Source organism: Wyeomyia smithii, chromosome 3 (genome assembly GCF_029784165.1).
Source record: "Wyeomyia smithii strain HCP4-BCI-WySm-NY-G18 chromosome 3, ASM2978416v1, whole genome shotgun sequence".
NCBI classification, from domain to species: Eukaryota; Metazoa; Arthropoda; class Insecta; order Diptera; family Culicidae; genus Wyeomyia; species Wyeomyia smithii.
Window position 1 is genome coordinate 49890322 of NC_073696.1, and position 22404 is coordinate 49912725.

The following is a 22404-nucleotide window of genomic DNA, read 5'->3' on the forward strand; positions in this document are numbered from 1 at the left end:
AAAATATCCTCCCTTCGGAGTCTTTCTGAGCAACATTCGCCGGATCCGCACTGCCGAGCTACATCCTTTTGGACAGGATTCGTCTACCTGTACGCCTGTTTTTACCGCGGGTCATGCATTGCAAAAACTGCAAGCAGGTCATACAGCCACCCACTACTGCAACAAGGCACGCTGCAGCAAGTGCGGAGGCAATCACGGTGAGACTGCTTGCAGTGGGGATACTGAAAAGTGTCTTTATTGTGAGGAAACTCGACATGACCTTTCGGTATGTTCCGCGTACAAACAGCGCGAGGAAAAAATTAAGCGTTCCTATAAGGAAGGATCGAAGCGCTCTTATGCGGAAATGCTCAAGAGGACTGAGCCACTTGCGAACCGATAAGGGTATTTCTGGCGATCCCGTCAAAGGTTGTTCTTTTATGCCTTGCCAGAAGGGTCTAAGAAATGGAGAATAATTAACTCTTCTAATCTTTCTCGAAATGGTCGTAAGTCGTAAGATAACCTTTGGCGGACAAACCAATAAGCCAGTGAAAATATTTTTGAAGCAACTTGGAGCAATTTAGCGCCTCATTTAAGCTATCATATCATTCGATGACTAATTCGTCGAAAGAGGTTAGGAATGTTACCACTGTATTACAGTGAAACTGCAGAAGTATCATCCCCGAATTCGATCTTTAACACGTCAATTGCGTTCAAAATTCAAAAAATTTGGCAATGATATTGTCTACACCAGTAGGATTACCAAACTCAAAACAATATTGGGCTTTTCTAAATACTCAATTGTTGTGCTGAACCAAGCAGGGGTTTACAAAATTACTTGTTGCCAATTCGCCACACCTTTACAAATCAATAATGGCTGAATATATCTCTGATTAGGTATATCCACTAACTTCAGATAACATTAATCTGTTTCACCCTGTTAATAATTTATGGAAATTGGACATCATCCATCCAAGCTGCTCAATAAAGACGCCTGTAACAATTTTACATAGTTATTCAAACTCCTACCTAAACTTCCTTGATTTGGTACAATCAGTGGTTGACACCATTCCGCTAACTCGCTAATCGCTAATTAGTGACGCTAATATTCAGTTAGCGGTTTAGCGATTTCGATGATTTTTGAGCTGGTTAGCGAAACTGTTAGAGTCGCTAATATTTTTGCCTTCAAAACGCTAATCGTTAATTCGCCAAATTTTGTAGAGAAGCGACAATAAAACTGTTTAGAAGAACTGTAAATTGCTAATGGCGTTCGTGAGTTGCTTCGAAAGATGAACATACTATACTGTGAAAGTTACTTTTGGAACGTATGTTTCATTCAAACAACGTGCAATTGTCTTAATTGTCTACACAGCGTGTAAGGAGAACATCTACAAATGAAAACAAAATGCTATAAATAAAAAAAATGCAAGAACTTTTGAAGTGACGCAATGAAGGTTGTAAGTTTAATCCAGTGCAACTTTCGCTCATACCAGAAATTTTTTAAACATCCCTAAAATTTGAAGTTATGGTGAAAATGCCGGTTTGAGATGCAAAAAAAAAAAATTGAAGTAATGGCGCGAAAAATTCCAAAACAAAAATAGAATCTAGGAATTATTGAAATAATCAAAATAAACCTGAATCGATTTTAACAATAGATCATGTTGTCTGATATTTTTTTTTATTGAAACTTGCTTAGTCTGACTGTACTCCCAGTTACAACAAATTTACACATTTAAGCAAAGCCATGGTACTACATTCCGATTCGAAACTCCCCCTTCTGTTTATTATACACAGACTTCGCAACCAATTGAAACTAGCTTAATTTGAAAATAACTATATATAAAGATCCAACAAGAACATTTCAATGTAAAGCACATTTTTCTTCAAGCTTCAATTGCTTTTATGAAGTCGAAAATCTGAGTATTTCAAAATTTGGTTATATAAAAATAATACTTTCTCAGTTCAAAGGCTAGAATAAACCCTTGCTTATAACTTATAGGGGCATGTAGATTCTGAAGCACTTGATTGAAGGTGGTATATGTAGCAAGTAAACTACAGGAGAACTTCTGACCTCTTATGTTAACTTGTTAGAAAATAATTCTTTGAACATACCAAGGTACAAAGTTCATCCTTTCGATTTTGTTTGTTCTCGCCCATTCCTTAGCATCTACCACTTCAGCCGGGTTCAGCGTCCGTTGTACAACACCTCGAACCGTTCGGCAGGCCTGTGCAATGGGCCCATCACGGTCAGTACCACTCCGTTCGGGAGTAACACGATATACCAGAACTTTAACCCGTCGACGGTGGGCAGCATCAGCAGCGTGGCGACCACTCCAAGCTTATCGGCAACAACGAATCCGGCAGGCGGCGGTGGGCCCAGTTGCACCGTTTCTGGCCAGCTTCCGTTCACGACCCGAAACCGCATCGAGGTAGCCTCCGATCATCACAGCGGTGGTTCGATGCCCAACAGTAGTAACAACAACAATAACAACAAAAACAACCACCTAAGTCAGGCTGTGATAGAAAGCGAGAGAGGTGACTTTTTGGTGAGTACCTTTTCCCAGTTACCGTGCTAGGGGGTTGCTTTAACGGATGTCCTTCTCCATACAAAAATCCTATTCATAATTGACTGATGAAACTATACCATGGTGGATCAATCGTTGGGCTCACGCAGAGGAAGGGGACATGTTATTTGGTGTCTGGTATCCAATTTCATGCGGAATGTCAACCTTGTTTTCGGCCGTTGCGGCCAGAGAACATTGCCATCGTCTCTGCAGTTGACTTTGACTTGCCTTGACGTTGAAGTGGGCATACGGTGGATGGTTAACGAGTCACTAGTCTCTAGGTTGATATTCATATTGCCTGTGTGTGAGGGAATGTGTACACAGACAGTGAACGCAGCGAGCGTTTTTCACCCACGCATGAAGGGAGGTCTGCATTCGATCCGTTCTTACCATCGACGACGACGATGACGATGATGACGATTGGAGGCGCCACTGGTGGTGGCTGGTGGCATTGACAACGTTTTCTCGTATCAATTTTCCCTGGCGCATTTTCCGTTCACCGTGCGTCGATCGTTAACCATCCCAGCAAGTGTCAGTTTCCTGTTGGTGGTCATTTTTTACCGGATAAGTTTGTGATGACTTGTGGTGTCCTGTGCTGGTGTCTGGATGGAAATTGAAGAATAGAATTGAATACGTTTCCACAAGGCAATGTAATTAGTTTATCGGGCTTCATCATTTGTATGCAAATATATCATAGAAGCATTATAACAAGACATAAATTGGCATTGTCCAGTAATTATTTTTCATTAAAAGGCATGCTGCGTGTAGAATAAATAAGCGATAGAGTCTTTAAATCTTCTAGAAGCAGTTCATTATTATATTTTGGTAAAGAAGAAAAAATATTGAAAATGTTCAAATCAGTAATCATTATATAACTAATTAATCCACATAACTTTTACATGGAAAATATTTGCGAAATAGATCATTTACACAATAATACCTTTCATAGCAACCCTCTACTGTGTTTCAAGCATTGATCTAGTAGGTATGCAGTGCATGCTGTGTAAAAGAAGTCAACGACGCGTCTATGTAAACACAGTGGAGCAGAAAGTTGTGAATCTTACAACACTAAATGAAGGCGCAGCTTATTACTTTTAAAGTGAAATAGCAGCTAAACTAAAAGAGTTACATGTTTTGTTTCAAAAAACAATTTTTTAGAGTTGACTTCAACGTTTATTTTGTCAACAACAACAAAATTTATGTTTATCACACAGTTAAGAGAGAAAATTACAGTTTAGTTCTCAAAAAAAAAAATTTGATTTCACATGTGTTTTTTTCTAAGTGCTTTTCACTCTCTCTAATTTTAAATTTTTGAGATTCTATTGATTACGAAATTTTCTAAGCTTCCCAACTTAACCAACAGAACTGAACCAGCTATTATACTTCTTTTGCTAGACCTCGTTGAATGCAAACATAACCGAAAACTGAAATAAATGAATAACGCTGCAGTAGTTAAATTTCGACCGTATGTGTAGAAGGATTTTTTCCATCAAATGGGGTCCGTCGTTCTTACGTAGATCCGAACGTCAACTGTTATAAGTTAATAACTGGCTCAACAAATTAAAACTCACAAGCACAAGTTCATTTCACTTGGATCACGAAAAAGCATAAACTTGGACTCGTCAAATCGGGTCCTCTATCACCCCTTAAAGGATTTTAAGTCATCTCCCTAACACCCTGTATATGTAGTTAAATTATTTTTTTCGTATATTTTGTTAAAATTTGATATTATAACAAATATTGTTGCCAACGGTAAAGTTTTGGAGCGTTTCTTCATAATTTTCAACTTTTCAATAACGGTTATAGAAGTCCTTAACAAATTAGAACTCACAAGCAAATTACATATGGTTGATTCCACAAATTTTACTCAAAGTTGGGGAAATTATTCATGTAGAGGGATTAGGGGCATAATGAGCACACGGGGCGAAATGGGCACCCCTCTTTCATGCGAAACTACGCATTTTTTAATACAATATGGTATGTGGAACTCTTCCGTAGTTACTACAGTATCTCTTTATGTAGAAAGAAAGTGGTTTGTCTGTTTAAAATATGGAAATATTTTGAAAAAATCCACTTGGTTCCCGGATGTTGGAAAAATTATTATTATTGCGCACTACAAAATAAGCTACTATGGTCATTTAAATGGCTCAATAAAGTATGTAGACACATCAATATGACGTATGGGTCGTACCCCAAATTTCACCATCATTGAAGTTTCGATTTTAAGCTTTAATTAGTATTAAAATCTCATGTTAACTTTAACTAATTCGATTGGGGCGAAATGGTCACCTTTAGGTGGGGTGAAATGGGCACACCTTGTCACATAAACATACCTAAAATTCATCTCAGTAGACTTGTGAGTTTGTCTGTTTCCATAGTCAGTGTTTGTTTACAGTGATGGTGCGAACATATAGATTTTCTATCTTTGAGACTGAATCGGTCAGAAAAAGGGCCACCATAAGGCGTGACGGGACATTCACGAAACAAGCCGCTAAGTATCACGGCATCCCGCGACAAACGTTGGCCCAATAGTTGTACTTCTACACAGTTTCAAGATATGTTCTATAAGAGTGCTCATTATACCCCGTGGGTGCTGATTATGCCTCAGTGCACAGTGGGGAATCGCTGGCCATTAGCCAAAAAAAAATTTTTTCGTTAGCTATTTCATAATATTTTTCTTTTATTGCTATAACATTCAAGTGTCTAAATCCAAAATTTGAGCGCAATATCATAAAATTTCAATTTTTTATGCTTTTTCAAAGCTCGGCGAATTGACGTTTTTTGTCTTTTTGACGTAGGACTACGTCTAACCGCACTATATCGAGATACATTCTGCGGAAAACTAAAACCAAGGTGTAACGTTGGAATGAAAGATTTCAAACGGTGATATTGATGTAATCACATGACGGATCATAGTAATCAATATGCCGTTGGAATGATAAAATGATGGACAATTTCGTGATTCTTCATATATCATGGTTACTTGATTGTGAAACAGTGAAAATTGATGAAAAGTTTCAAGGTCGTATTTTCACGAACAATGTACCAATCACATGCGAGCAAGCGAGACTTCATGAGTGGATACCAACTGCCTGCTACGACAACCTCTACATCAGTGCAAAAAAAAAATTGACAGAATCTCCCCGTCCCAACAGGTCAACTAATATTTGCTTCTATGAACCTAGACTATTTTGATGTCTTGAAAGTGAAGCTTTTTCGGAAAGTTCATAACAACCTCCTTTATCAGACAATTTAACGATCTGCTGTGAGAATGTTATTAAAACTGATGTCTTGAAGGAAAACACGCTGGCACAGGCAACAGTACTGTACCGAGCCATGTATGAGAAGACGGTCGCTCGTCGTCAGTGCAGTAGCACTCGATTTGCCATTTGTGTGCAGTCAAGCCAAGTGGAAACTATTTAGCTGCTGTCGACGAACAGTGGTGCGTGTTCGCACACTACGTTGTGTGGCCGGGGATAAAATAATTCTGTACGCAAGAGAATATCACGATACAACTGAACGGATTTTGACCACCAATGCTCTGATCGAACGACGAAGGTTGCCAAAGCTTGTGATACAATAATTGGCATATTATTGAATAGTAGATTAGTAAAAAGTCCAGTTGAAATTCACTTTTTCTAGTTCAGTTTCGAAGATGTTTTCTCATCGTTTTAAAGTGGTTATTGTATTACTACCCCTGAACAGATATCAAACACCGATGTCCTAATCGACAAGTAGAATATTGCGAATGATTGTAATAGTATAATAATTAAAATATCTTTTCAACAAAAGTTGGGTTAAAAATCGAGTAGATGGCATTTGAACTGCAACCGTAGTGATTTTCATATCCATGTTTAAAAACTTCTTTCAAATTCCTAAAATTTGAAGTTGCATTGGGTTGCTGTCTTTTTGAATTTTACACTCTGGTTTTTCTCAGATAAATTCGAATGGCTAATAGGCTATTTGAAAGACAATAGAAAACCAGTATGCTTCGTTAAGATTTTTAAACAGATAGTCCAGATAGCTCGTTTAAGCTGTACTGATGGTTATAGTTTTCCAAATAAATAAATTTAATTAAATATGACAATCCTAGTTGCAATACCCGGTTGTGGTATAGAGGAAAACCAAACTATATGCATCTTGACGTTAGGTTTTAAACATTCATATTCGTATTTTTCAATTACAAAAATATTACATCAGCATCTGCAAGAAACTATTTAGATACTAAAAATATAAACACAACCTTTCATTGCCAGACTTGTAATTGAACAACATTATGCAAACATCAGTTGGAGAGGTTAATGTTGTTTATCAAACCGAGATAGGTTTTTTTTTGAAGGAAACAGATGTCTTTCAAATATGGCATTTTGTTGTTTGTTTTTTTTTCTTATTGGTATCTTAAAACTGATTTATTTTTTTCTGGTTCTGCTTAATGAATAAACGTTTCAATTGGCCTAAAATGAAAAAAAAAAGGATTTTAACAAGTTCATAAATTTCAATGTCAATTTCAAAATTTTTGTAAATCTAGATTTTCCACTAAATATTGCAACTCTTTATCGCTACTTTTTCAACTAGCTTGTAAATACAGGATTTTACTATGTGAAATCTTTGCCAAACAGTTGTAAGAAACTGACAATGATGCTGCTTTGGAATCGGTGAGTGAGCTATCTTTCACAAGCGCAACTGAAGATGAAAGGGAATTTACTTCCTACTAAATCGTTCTTAATTAAGACCTATATAAAAATTGCCTTTTCGCGTGTTGAAGGAATTGACTGCATTAGTATGAAAGGTATTCATTAATGTTAAAAACAGTATTTTTTCTTCTCAAAAAGAGGCTGCAAATAAATAATCAGCATTTTCTCAGTTGTCAAAATCGGACCATGTTAAAAATAAACGCTTTTCTTTCTATGACTTTCTGGTGGCATGTAACCTTAACAATATGTGGCCACCATTGTACTAGTTTTAGAATTGTAAATCGTAAGAGGTGTCGCTCGATGGATTTAGGCCCGAAAATCTGGAAGTATGCGGAACGCAAAGGGGACAGGTCCGCATGAAGCCTTTAACGACCTAGACACTTGATATGACCCTTCCGAGTAATTAGAGGTATAGCACGGTCCTAAGCACTGCTTTGATCATGTCTATTATATTACCGGAACTTGTTCCGGTCATATGTCCAGAACCGTCTTCCTGATTCCGGTATTCCGTTTCGGCAACATAATGGACAAAATGCTTTCTTTTGGTGGTTGTTGAACTTGAATTGGTTACAAGCAAAACAAGAAAACTATAAACTATGATTAAACATAACCGCTCGTTTTTGGCTTATGTGTGCCAAAGTCGAACCGTGCCAAAATTGAACCGTGCCGAACAGAGTTCTAATTCTCAAAATGAAATATAAAACTATCGTAGTCCTACGTCAAACATGCGGTCGTGTCTTCGATGCCACCCTCGTACTATTTTTGAAAAAAAAAAGTACATTACTTTGAAACGCTCTGTAGCTTCAATAATAGCTTGGATATTTTTTACGCCAAAGGAAAAGTTGCTGTAAATATTATGCAAAACAAACCCTTTTCATTAGATATTGTAAAATTTGGTCATAGTAGGCCTGATACTAGAAAAAATTTGAAAAAACGTGATTTTTTGTAGAAAAGTAGCTTAAAAGTTTAGTTGCCGCAGTTTGCCACGGTTGTGACTACATTCAAAATTTAGGTAAAAACGTAAGCTTTCAAATGCATACTGTCCGCTGTAGCGCAAAACTGCGCAAATTGTCACGTTAGAGAAGAAAGCGGTAGCAGATTTTTTTGGTTTTTTTTTTTCAAGTTGAAATTTCATCCGGGATTTATTTCAATCATATCCATGATACCCCATTATTGAAAATTTATGATACCGTACTCAATCCGTAAGGATGAAATATAAATTTCGACAAAAATCACAAAATTTATCAATGAAAAGTTATAAAATAAGTGTTAAACAAGAAAACATTAAACAAATCTTTATGAAATTTTAGTTATGTCAAACTTTATCACTTTCTGAAAATTTAAAACAATATTAAAAACATTCAGCCCTTTTCAATTTATGATCATGAAATTCGCTAAACTGATTGAAGTGTCAAATACTAGCAGCAAATTCATACCATCAAACTCCGGCTAACAATAGCCCGTTTGAAGATTGCTTTTGCTTCGCACTCGTTTGCATACAAAAGTAAAGAACACATTTTGCTTTATGAGAAAAAAAAACAAAGAACAGTCGTCGCTCTCCGCATCTATTCGTATTCTTTTAGAACGTTGTGTCATTCCAGTGTCTTGGTTGTCGAATTAATAAATTCGTTGAATTTTATTATGGAGCCTTCAACTTCAGCGGCACCACCTAACTCAATGTCTAGTAAGTTGTCAATTCATGGTGTTATGCATGTATTTAAATGTCCTCTTTCAACCATGAAAACCGGATTAGGAAGATAACATATAAATGAAACAATGAAACATCGAAAATTACTAGAAGAAATGAAAATTGCAGCGAAAGATATTTTTCCTGCTGATAAGTACAATGAACTTCAAATTTTCTGGAAACAATTCAACACGAGATTTAGGCGATCACAGCGGCAGATGATGATGCTGATGATGATTTTTTCAATTCGTAATTAGTTTGTATTACTTATGTTGTTTTTGTTTATTAATATATATATATATATATATATATATATATATATATATATATATATATATATATATATATATATATATATATATATATATATATATATATATATATATATATATATATATATATATATATATATATATATATATATATATATATATATATATATATATATATATATATATATATATATATATATATATATATATATATATATATATATATATATATATATATATATATATATATATATATATATATATATATATATATATAGGCAAAATTTGGTTAGTTCGAGGGGTCGTCCATAAATTACGTTTTTTTTTAATGGGGAGGACGCCCAGTGGCACTACTTGTGGTCAAAGATCATATAATGCTATAAAAAAGGAAAAAAGTGCCCAAAAAATAATAAAATTGGATTTCGTGCTTTATGGACGGCCCCAAATAAAAAAATTGATGCCAAATTCGTGTTCAGCGCCCCAAAATTATGAAAATACCGAGTTTTTGTCGCATTGATCGACATTTTTTTTGCTTGGCCAGCCTTTGTATGGAGTCGCCCCACTGTGCAGTGGGGTGCTTATTGTGCCCCACACATCGACTGATTGTTAGTTTTTGATGCATGAATCTAATTTGTGTTTTTCACCTTTTTACGATAAACTTTTCAATTTGTGAATAGTGTACCTTTAATTATAGATAGTTAATTCAAGTTTTGCGCTGAAGACAGCTTAAAATTTTTGTCGTTTTTCATGCTTAAATCAGCAACCCCTAGTGTCACTTTGGATAAATCCTAATTTTTCACATCCTTCAATATGTGGAAAGTTCGAAGCTGGAATTCACCGTGCACTTCATTGCATTTTCTTTTTCACCACCCTTCTTTCTTCTGATTTGTATTGTGCTTCTGTCGCTCGCACAAAAAATTAACACACTTGCCACTCTACCCACATCTGAGCGCAACAGGAGCGGTGAATCACTCTGGTGGGAATACACAGAAGTACATCGCAGTGCGCACTGCTGAGATAATACAACAGAGACAACTTGGGTTTTCTCGTAGAAGAATATGATGCGGAGTGTATGAGTGATGCTTTTTTCTCTTTCAACTTCAACCTTCCCACCAAGAAGCTCCACTATGATAGATGTTCAAGAGACACCATGTGATAGCACTGCAGTGAGCTCTCTGGTGTAGTTATTGTGCATAATGCCCTGTCGTGTGAGAAATCTCCCCTCGGATTATTACCTCTCAGGAGAGATACTTTAGATTCCACCACGTTTTTTTGCAAGCTCCTCAGATACAAACGATTCGCTGCTCTCTTTAGACAAGTGCGTTGATTTTCTCACCAGTGTGAGAGCAGTTGCTTTCGCAGTGAATGATATTCTCTTAAACGCTAGTCATTTTCTGAGGGAAAACGACAAGCCTGCCCTCCACTCTGTAGGACCCCTTCTTTATTGCAAAATGACGCATTTTTTGTGCAAAAGCTCTTTTTTCGTTTTTTTTTTATAACTTATAGACGTAAGACGACCGACAAACACTGATAGGTGATTCTTCAAGTAAATAAATCAAGGAATTCAGAGAAAATTTCGTTTTTGACTGGAACTGTTGCCAGATAGATTATTTTTGTATTTTAAAATAAATTTACATTTTTTGGCAAATGCAACCCATTTTATTTTAAATTTGATAGTTTTATTATATTTCTCGGAAAATTTTACGTAAGAAACACCTAACACCTAAACATGACCTAACATGAGCCAATCACGAGACATAACACTTTTTATTGAAAATAGTTTAAAATTATTTAATTTACATCAAACAATCATAGGGTAGGGAACATATTTTAGGCAGCTTTAGGCGCCGCCTGTGTATTGAGACGAAATACTCGAAATCTGTAAGGTGAAATACAAACATAAGTATATCATTTTGTTCTCTATCTTTTTCTTTGTTAGCACTTGTTTTCAGATTCTAAAACTGATTTAGCAAACTATAACAATAATCAATTAAAGTTCCCCATCGAGGGCCACTATTCCCATTACCCCGAATCTTTTAAGCAGTTTGCATCTGTTTTGCAGGGGATTTTCTGCAGCACCCAAATAGCACCTGAATTGCTGCAACTTTTTTAATTTGATTGTTTTTCTGAGTTTTCTGTGTTGAACGGTATTTTATGAATTCGTAAGATAGCTAGTTAATCAGAATTTTCGTTCTCATCATCAAAATTTTCGATATTGATCAAAATTCCGGAGATCGAGGCCCGTTCATTTGGACTGATTAAAATAGGCGCCACTGCTTAAGCCGTTCCTTACCTTATTTATTTGAAAATGTGAGTTAACTTTCTGACCCATTTCTGGTGGTAGAGAAAAAAATCCTTATTTTGCAGCAGTGTTGCCATTATTTTATAATTAATTTCCTTAATTCAAATTTTTCAATTTAAAATGTTATGGGTTATACACTCTTTATTTTTATTTTGTTTTTTCGTTTTGTTTTATTCTATAGTAATATTTAATTGGAAGTGCTATTATTTTAATTTTCTCAGCTCACGGCATGTCGAATCGTTAACCATCTCCTTTTAACACACAAAGGTGCCGCTTGGAAGGTATTCATTCATCTGTGACTTTTTTCTGAAATTTAGCGCAAAAATCCTTCTGGCACCGAACGGTCTAATTCTACTAAGATTCTAACTCATAACCAATGGTATGTCAAAGCGGACTCTTTCACTATAAGACTATGAGCTCCCCTATAAAATTTGAAAAACCCATTTTTACTGTTCAATTGAAAATACACTTAAGTCTTTTTTAGCGCGAAAAAAAAACGCGTAAATTCTGAAATCCGCATAAAAAACTTACCCGTTATCCAGAATATCCAGTAAGTGGAATATTCAAACTCATTGGACACTATAAATAAACCATTAAAAATATGCTGCGTTAAAATGACTTTATTGTGAAATCCACGCAAATTCCAAAATCCTGTGAAAAACCGCGTAAAAAGGACTATAAAGTCGGTTGGTTGGTTTTAATTTATACAAAGCTGGGCATTAGTCGAATGATGCCTTCTTTCTCACGTTTTCTTCGAAAGTAAAACAACAGAACACCCCCCTGGGCAATAGTGATGCCGGATAAAAGCTTGTTCAATCATGCAGATCGCCAACTGCAGATGTCATGGGATGATTGTACTAGAAGCGATGCGGCGTGAAGCGAAGGATTTTATACATTTTCCCATTGTAGATATTTGACTTGGAAGTTCTATTGAAATAATTAGTGTTGCGACGAACAACAAAATTGCAACATGTTATAAATGTACAAAAAAGAAGAAGACCGTGCGATTGTCTTAAATACCTACGGAGAGAACTAACGCTACAACCAGGTGGAGCCGCGTAAGTGATGGAATGAAGAAATGTGAAAAGGGGGACGGTGCCGCATACAGTTTCTATGTACACAAACGCAAGTTGTGTGCGAAGCAGACTTGCCAGATCTTCGGATTTCTATTGGTGTGTCCGAATAGTTACACCGGCAAGTTTGTTCAATGACACGGGATGATTCTAGTTCTGTTATTTCTTCCTCCCACACTGCATATATTGCATAATTTTTTTGAATCTAATTCTCAAACACGTTTTTGTCAAAACTGTCGCTTTTGTGCAATTTCACAAAAAAAATCACGACTAATTTGTGAAAAAAGGAGAGATTTTTAGAGTCAGAACGGTTTGTTTGTTTGGTGTAATGTCCCGGTCAAAGTTATAGAAAAATATTATTCGTCGAAACAAACTTTTTTTGCAACAGAAGATATAAAAAAATAATCCTCTCAAAAAGTTCATTAACTGAAAATAAGTTTTTTCATGAAAACTACAAAAAATTAGCTGAACATTTATGGTTATCTGATCATAACAAATAAAAAATATAAAAAACATCCAGAAAAAGAGAAAAAAATATAGCCGGAACGGTTTTTCGATTGCAATAGCGTCTTCAGCAAAGTTCTCGACAGTAATTTTGTCTTTCCAGGACAAATCGACACCGTGAGATTGAAAAAAATCAGAAGAACATATAAAATTACAATTAAAAACTGAATATTCTGAAATACTCATTTCTTAAAAATCTGATATTTTTTATACGAAAACCAAACACTGTTTGTCAAAGAATTTCTATTTGTTGTTTTCACCACCGTTTAATTTTATTCTCTCTGGCAAACAACAAGTTTTAATTTTTTTGTTAAGCTTACAAATCATTGATTAATAATTTCTGATGCGGGATTGAACGGGAAAAAAAACTGACAACACTGCAAAAGAAGAAAAGATTTTTTATTTATCAATAACCAGAAAAATTCACGGCTTGATTTCTTAGGCTAGTAAGCAAACAGACATTTTTAAATAAGCATAATTTTTCAATGAAAATAAATAATTTAAAATTTTTTTCGAAAAAAAATGTTATATGTTGAGATTGGTTCTCATAAGCTTACGGTGATAGATGTTTCTCACGTAAAATTTTCCTAGTAACACGATGAAACTATCAAGTTTAAGATAAATATAGCTGTGGTGGTCAGCAATATCGGACGGCTAGTTCTCCCACACGGTTGTGCTACCGGGTTCGATTCCCAATCAGGATCTTTTCGAGCTGGAAATTTTCTCGACTCAGCACTGGGGCACGGTGTATCGTTTTTTTTTATTGCTTTTTTAGGGTTGCTTTCAGCCACAGGTGTATCGTTGTACTTATCCTACAACATGCAAAATGTGCCGAAAATAATATCGATAACGAATTCTCTCAAATAATCTAGTTGATCGAAACCGCATTAGTCCCCAGGCTAGCGTGCGGTATTGTAGCTACGTAGTCGTTATGGCTGCATTTGCCATGTTTATTTTAAATTAAAAATAAATGCAAATTTTATTTTAAAGTATAAGAGTAATCAATCTGGCAACACTTCCAGTCATAAATACAAAAATGATAGTGTGTCTGGATTTCTTGATTTATTTTCTTTAAAAATCATCTATCAGTATTTTCCGCGTGTCTTGTGTCTACAAATTGTAAGAAAAAGAAAAGAGTGGTTTTGAGCAAAAAGTGCTTTATTTTGCAACATGTTGGTTTCACAAAGCGGGAGGTAGTCGATCGCATTTTCTCACTTTGTTTTATTTGTTTCCCGCATGCACGCACTAGTGAAAAACTGAGGTGTTAGAGAAAAGTTTACGTTTCTATGTGTTTATAATAGATTTTGGCAGTATGAGACATCTGCCGTTATTGATGCTATTCCTATTCTGTTGTTATTGATGCCAGTGATGGTTTCATCCGGTTTCAACAGCTGATAATAAATAACACCGACCTGTCCCATGTAATCACTTGAAAATGGCTGTGCGAATAACGTCGAAGCAAGCTGTTCCTGCATTTGGCATGGATCCTTATCGAGCCTCTTCGTAGGTTTTGGTCTTCCTTCATGCGGACAGTCGACAACATTGAAATTACTGCCTTCAAAGCAACGGAACCAATCAAGGCTCGTTGTGTCACTTAGAGCAGCATTTCCGTAAACTTTTTTTTATCTCTCGATGCGTTTTAACCGCAGTTTTATTTGAATAATATGAGAACGGTAACACTTCTGCAAATGACGATTATCTGACACAAAATCAACAACACAAAACTAGGTACAATAAAACCATTAACGTGTCAAAGCGGATTGTTTACCAGATGTCTCAGCTTGGTTTAGCACATTTTAGATATGTCAAAATCTACCAGTACTTACGGCAGGTATCATCTCTTCTCAAACAGCGAGAATTTAATTGCACATTTAATAATTTATTAGAATTGCAAAGGTTACAGCCCAAATTCCCCGGCCGGTTTGATTGAAACTCCAATAACTAGCCATGCAGGCAGGTGCATAACGATTATGATTTCACATGCGAAAAAACCGGTAGCCGCTTCTGTTCATTTGCACGCTGTGCTTGTGCTGTGCCTAATCAATTGATTATTCATCCAGCAGCCACAGGGGCGCCGCGTCGTCGGCGTCATTAAACCGCGGGCACGATGGCACTAAGGTCGCACAACTGCATGCAATTTCGACGTCACATGACGGATGGCATCTAGGGATCCAGATTCGGGCTAACGCATATTATATTCATACTGATGTAATTAAAGCAGCGCAGTGATTGATGAAGTTTGAACAATAACATACTGATTTCTGGTACTTCATTAGCGTACAATTGGTTATTCGGGAAAATTCCTGACTCAGTGTAGACATTGTTTTTTTTTTAATTCAGCCATCAGCCAGTCCCTCATTATTTATTAATAAAAGTTAGACCGTAGAGCACTCTGCTAATGCATCTTCGAGGCACATCCTGAATCGATAATGCAAACATATCTGTTCGCGAAGCTCTGGCCCGTGTGTAGGCCGTAGCACAGAGCCGGTCTACCTCCGGGACGGCAGCTGCCTTTGTACAGCATCGATGTCGCTACGACGCAAAAAAGAGGAACCTCGAATGTGCCGCACTCCAGTACCACACACCAACCGCTTTCTCCATTTGCCGCTAAAGCGAAGCCAACGGCAGAGCCGCAGAGCTTAGTTGAAAAATGACCTATTCTATCAACAGATATTTACAACTCTGATCTTGTATCGAGCTGTCGTCTGCCGAGATCAATATATCTAGATATGTACACACGTAAACACATTTGAATGTATAAGCAAACACCGAACACACTTTGCCCATCAATTCATAAATATATTGATGATTACTAATGCTTTCACTTCGGTTTCATCTATTGCTTTCTGTGGTTGGTGCGTTTGTACTTGTGAGTGCTCTCTGAGTTGCTGTTATGGAAACAGACTCTACACACCAAATTTTCATTGCTGGAAACCAGCAAAATTTTGCTGATTTTTGGTGTGCTGTGTTTCCAGCAATCTGTTCAGCAAAATGAAATTAGCTGATTATTCAGTAATGCTCAATTGCATAAAAATGACAGATCGTTTGCTGCATGTTCAGTAAAACAAAATACAAATTGCTGATTGTCAGCTATGACAATTTGCTGTACATTCAGCAAAGCATAAATCAATTTACTGGTTAACCAGTTAGTTCAAGGGAACCATGTTTCCCTCAGGCACCAGCTTCCATCCGCCCATCGGATCATAGCCAAATTACTGTTGAACTAGAGATGTATGATTATCATTTCAACCTTTAAGTTCATCTAGCCCAACAGTGACTTAGCTATGGTCCAATATCCGCTATCAGGAGCTTAGAGATGATCCCGTACCAGCTGCACAGCGATTTGGCGCGTTTTACTAATGTCAGCTTGACGTAAAATATTTTGACATATCAATTCTTTCGCTGGATTCCAGCAAACCTTCATTTACTGTTTTCTGTTCAGCAAATAGATTTGCTGTATTTTTGCGAATCACTGAATCGATTACTGATTTTCAGTAAATTTATCAATGAAATACTGGTTTCCAGCAAAAATTAAATTACTGAACGAAATTCAGTAAATTGTAGAACTGAATTACAGTAAACTTTTGAAAAAATACTGTGATTCAGTAAACAAGTGATTTGCTGATACACTTTCAGCAATGTACTTTGCTGACCAAAAAAAGAATTTTTGGTGTGTAAAATGGCTGCCCGTTTACAATGGTTTAACCCAACATCAATCACGGTGGCAATTAAATTATTACGGTGTTGATTCGGTACAGCATCATATCAGAGTTTACTCTAATGTTATCCCTGTATAAATAAGTCCTTCCAATGATGCTCCAGAACCACAAAATTAAATATTAACCTTTAGCAGATTCCCAGGATACCCCCGGAGGTATTTGAAGTGCCGACCCGTAAGCAAGCAAACAAAATAACAAGCAAAATTTAGCTTAAACAGCAGAACCACATTCTAAAGCTATTCATGTGATTTTAAAAGTCTTTCATTAGTTTATTTCGGTACCACAGGGGAATTCTTTGACATTTCCGTCGGGGATTGCCCGAACGAAGCCTTAAATCCGTTACCGTTTCTGAGTTTTTCGTTGTTTAATATTCTTCTACCGGGGAGAGTTTCCTCTTGGGGCGATGTTGCACTTTGAATGGCAAGTAAGAAAAAGAATTTGTTGTTTACTTGTGTTTTACGTGCAGGCTTAAATGGTTATCGCATAACCGTGCGCACGGGAGGAGTTTTGTGGGAACAAACCCCTCTGAAAGGACGAAAGCCAAATTTTTATTTATAGTCTTGGGAATAAGAAAATAGCTCAGCATTTGTATTAAGTTTTTGTTTGTCACAAAAAAATCCGTACAAATGCTGGCCGAGCAAATAATGTCTTCTAATTAAAGAAATTGCGTGGTTCTTATGTAACTCTGGGACGCCGTTTAAAAACTACGAATTTCTTGTGCAGGTATTATATCATGAATAACTTTCCACCGGCTGTACAGTTTCAAAATATAAAATGCATCATTATTTTTTGTAGTCTTCAGCGTCCCAAACAATTTACACTATAAATTGATGCTGCGAAATGAGATTCAGGCTCATGTATCATACCAATCACAGCCAAAATAAATTAATTTATAAAATTAACGTCAATAAGAGTTTTAAATAATGAAGTTTCTAGAGCATATCTAACTAAATATCTAACCATAACCTAATCATTGGCCCCCTCCGAGCCTCTATCTTTTTGCATCAGCTCTGTTGCAGTATTTAGCATTCCCAATTACAGTAACATTTTATGCGCAATTAAAGCACATTGAAGCACTTAAAGGAAAAATAATCCAATTCCGTTTATACATATAGTCCCTACTGCCAAAGGGTATTTGTATCTGTCCGCCCTGGGCTACTCTGGGCACGGGGCTGCCGCAAGTGATGCAAATGACGCGCGTAAATTATCGTAATTTAACGCTTACATGGCGAAGCCAATGATGGTGATGGTCTGTTTACAATCGGCTGACACTGATGATGACAGCAACGATGGACGAGAAATAAAATATTATCCTCACGTATTGGCGACGCGTTGAAAACACCAAACCGTAAGTAATTGGTATTGTTCGTGGTAGTCGCTAGTAGTTTTTTTTTATGCAGTGCCCTTACGTTTAAGGCAACAATCACATGATTTTTCACTTGCTGAATACGAGGCGTGCATAAATGAAACGTTTAAATTGGTATTATTAACTCATAATGGTTATTTTAAACCTGCGCATGCAACAAGCATACGAAGAAGCACACAAACTCCGTTTGACGAACATCGTTTTTCCATCATCAACAGTTTCGCGCGTTTGCTTGGCCTGTCACACACTGCCTTGTCATGTCACATCCGGGGAGGATGGTTGACGGCTGATGACTGAGGGCGTGAGATCCATTGGGACAGCTGGAAGCGTAGGAAAATTCTATACCAGCTCATTTCGTCAGTTGAATTCAATACTGGCACAACTCAAAATTCATAGTTTCAAGAAAAACGTGTTTGAAAATTTCCATTCAAAATTTCGATTTTCGTTTCCGAGAAAAATTCAAATTTTAGGATTTCCCATTTTTATTGAACCTGTTTGGTTGTATTATGTGCATATGATAAGCATGTTATACGAGTTGTAACCTCACTTTTTTGTCTTTTATGAGACATTTTAGATTTGTGCCATAAAGGCACATCTACTTATAACTCTGGAGCTTTTGTGAATTTTAAAGTGGAGCTGTGAGATGAAACTTTGTAGTATTTAGCATCGTTTGCCAATAAAAACCTCAAAACTTCAAAATTTTGAGTTTTGCCGGTATTGAATTCAACTGACGATTCATTAGCAGCGAGATATTTTGTGGTTTATGGTCTGCGTTGTTTTTCGTGACCGACTGTTTTGTGTGTGGAGAGCCGCTTGTTATACAATTAAGCTTCGTTTGATTAGAGAGAACAGTGAAACAGTGGGATCTACGGAATTTCAATCTTTGATAAATTGTTAAACTTTAAATTGTTAATCACTAGAAAGCTTCTACAATTTCTGACTACCTTTATGTGTTATATTTTATTTTTATTCGTTTTCTCAAGCACTGATTTTCTTTCTGGAATCATCCATTTAACGAAATACTCTAAATCATCTAAGAAATAGTTATCGGTTTCCGTTATACTCTACTAAATTTTTTGGAAATAAATATTGAAATTCAGTCCGCAAATATATATTTCGACTGTGACTTACAGTCTTCCTCTGTGCTTATGTGGACTGGACCAGTATAGAGTAGTAGTAGAGTATAACGGAAACCGATAACTATTTCTTTGATTTCTCAATCACTCTGCTAAGACGCTCGTTATAGATTTTGTAAACTCTAAATCATGTCATTTATTTAATCATCACCTTTGTTCAAAAGAAATAAATTTTAAATATATATTCATTTTCTTCAGAATTCCTGCGGCGTGTATCATTTGCGATAAACTTAATGGCATGTGTTTTCACATGCACGAAACCAATTTTAAGGCAACAATTTTTTTATTACCCAAGTAACGATATAAGTTTCATCAAAGTTGTAAAGTGCATAATACAGCCAAAAATTAGCCAAGATGGAAATCGGTTGCCTCACACTTAATTTGAAAAATATATATCAACTAGTTGGCCTGTAGTGGCTAGCCACTTTCAAATGCATTTTGGGCAGATCGACTTGAGCTGTCCTGCAGTACGGTCGCATTTTACCAACAGCTCGAGGCTAAGTCTTAGACTACCGAGACATATTGAATTTTGTTTTTCGCTTTCAACAGGCAATCTTTCTAAAAGACTACCTGTTGAAACGCAAGGAATAAATTTGTTTTTAAAGTTAACGAGTGTTTAGTAAGTAATTTTGGTTTGAGATATTTCTACTTAAATCCTATAGTGAAGTGAAAATGTAGTGAAGTTTTTCAGTTATGCCTGGAAGAAATAAAAAAGCTCGCTTTGATGCGGCTTCAAGGAAACGTGATGCATCTCCTCCAAATGACACTGAAATTTCGACTAACAGGTATGATATTCTTTCTTCCGTTGGGAATCAAGAAATTCAAACTTCCCATACTGAGCATAAAGCCGTTATGAAAAAGGTTAAAGTTCCACCTATTGTGGTATTTGTAGCAAATTTTAAAGCATTTCGATCAGAACTTTCATCATTTCTGTCGGATGTAAAAGTTAATTTTCAAATTGGCCGCCAAGGCGACATTCGTATTTTGGCCGAATCTTTTGATGGCCATAAACATCTTTTACAGTATTTGATTGAAAAGATGTATAAATTTTATTCTTTTGATGCCAAAAACGAGAGACCGTTCAAGGCTGTTTTGAAAGGTCTTTCAAATGGTCAATCTATAGTTGAAATTAAAAATTGTTTGTCAGAATCACTTGGCTTTGCCCCCAACCAAGTAATGTTGATGAAACAAAAGGCAAATGCCAAAATTAATCAAACTGGAATACACCAGGAAAATTACTTAGTACATTTTGATCGTACCAAAGTACATAATTTGAAATGTTTGGAAAAAGCACGTGTTTTATTTAACGTGCGAATAAAATGGGAAAATTTCAAAAGACATGGAGGAATCCATAATCTTACGCAATGTCGGAATTGTCAGGCCTATGGTCATGGAACTCGAAACTGCCATATGGCAGCAAAATGTATGATTTGTGGTGACACTAGTCACACGAAAGATGTCTGCTCCGTGAAAGAGACCGCTAATAGTTTCAAATGTGTAAATTGTGGGGGAAATCACAAATCTAATTTCTATAATGGTCCTGTAAGGTCAAAAATTATTGCTTCCAGACAACGTAGGAATTCTAAACAACCTGTTGTCAATGTGGGTTATCAAAAGACTTTCAATACTGTTCAGGCATCACTAGCACTTTCATTAGCAGGTGTGTCTGTAGGTAATAATTTAAATTCAGATAACAAATTTCAGACAAATAATCCTGTTCAGGCAACACCAGGCTGTTCATATGCAAGTGTCCTTTCAGGTAATATTTCAAATTCAAACAGTAACAAACCATTCGTGTTTGGTGCTGAAAAGTCAGCCAGTATTGATTTAGGTATTCCAACACCCGCAAAGATTGATTACCTACAACAATCCATGCTGCAATTAATGTCCGCTTTGTTGAACTGTAACTCGATGTATGAGGCTGTTCGAATAAGTATGAAATTTACAACTAATATTGTTATGAAATTGAAATTCAGCAATGATTTTAAATAATGCTGTAAATTTTCTAAATTGAAATGCTCGCTCTTTAAAAGCGAAAGAGGATGATTTTTTCAATTTTTTAACAGTCCACGATGTGCATATTGCAGTTGTGACTGAAACGCTTTTAAAGCCAAATATTAAACTAAAAAAGAACCCAAATTATATAGTTCATAGGTTTGATAGAATTGATGTTGCCGGTGGTGGAGTTGCAATAGTTTTCCACCGTCGAATAAAACATCGTGTTTTACCCCATCTTGAAACCAAAATTATCGAGAGTTTGGGAATTGAAATTGAAACAAGTATTGGCAATTTATTTATAGCCGCAGTGTATTTGCCTTATCAATGCACTGGTGAGCGAAAAAATTATTTCAAGGGAGATTTGCAAAAACTCACAAGAAATAAATCTAAATTTTTAATCATCGGTGATTTTAATGCGAAACATCGATCTTGGAATAATGCTCAAAGCAATTCCAATGGAAAAATATTGTTTAATGATTGCTCGGCTGGATTTTATTCAGTTTTATTTCCAAATGGTCCTCCATGTTATTCTTCTATTAGGAACAAATCAAAGTCATTCATGCAGTGATTTATTAACTCATGCTGACTTTGGTTCTGATCATTTTCCCGCAACATTTTCTATTTCCCATGAAACTATTTTGAATCCCACTAGATCTGTGTTAAATTATCACAAGACTAATTGGGATAGATATCGTTCTACGATCGAAGAAAATTTGAATGATGATATTATTTTACAAAATAGTGCTGACATTGACAGAGCATTAGATAATTTTAGCAGCTTAATACTCAATGCCCGGAATTTATCAGTTCTTAAGGCTCGAGTGAAATTTAATGCACCAATTATTGACAGTGAACTTCAACTTCTTATACGTTTGAAGAACATACGGAGACGACAATACCAGAGATCTCGTGATCCTGCTTGGAAAATTATTTTTCAAGATTTACAAAAGGAAATCAAACTCTCTTGCGAAATGAGAAATTCATGAGAGAAGTTGAACAACTAAAACCTTATTCAAAACCTTTCTGGAAGCTTTCGAAGGTTCTTAAGAAACCTTCGAAGCCCATTCCAGTCCTTAAAGATGGTGATTGCATTTTTCTAACGAATGAACAAAA

At 36.0% G+C, this 22404-nt stretch overlaps 1 protein-coding gene across 3 annotated transcripts in view; it reads left to right on the forward strand.

The window, feature by feature from the left end:
* The window catches only part of LOC129731536 (cyclic nucleotide-gated cation channel subunit A), a 295263-nt gene that overhangs the window by 99803 nt on the left and 173056 nt on the right, over nucleotides 1–22404 (forward strand). For all 3 annotated transcript variants that reach the window (XM_055691617.1, XM_055691619.1, XM_055691618.1), the window contains exon 3: nucleotides 2141–2522. In XM_055691617.1, the coding sequence (XP_055547592.1) occupies nucleotides 2141–2522 (382 nt within the window). The remainder of the gene's footprint in view (nucleotides 1–2140; nucleotides 2523–22404) is intronic.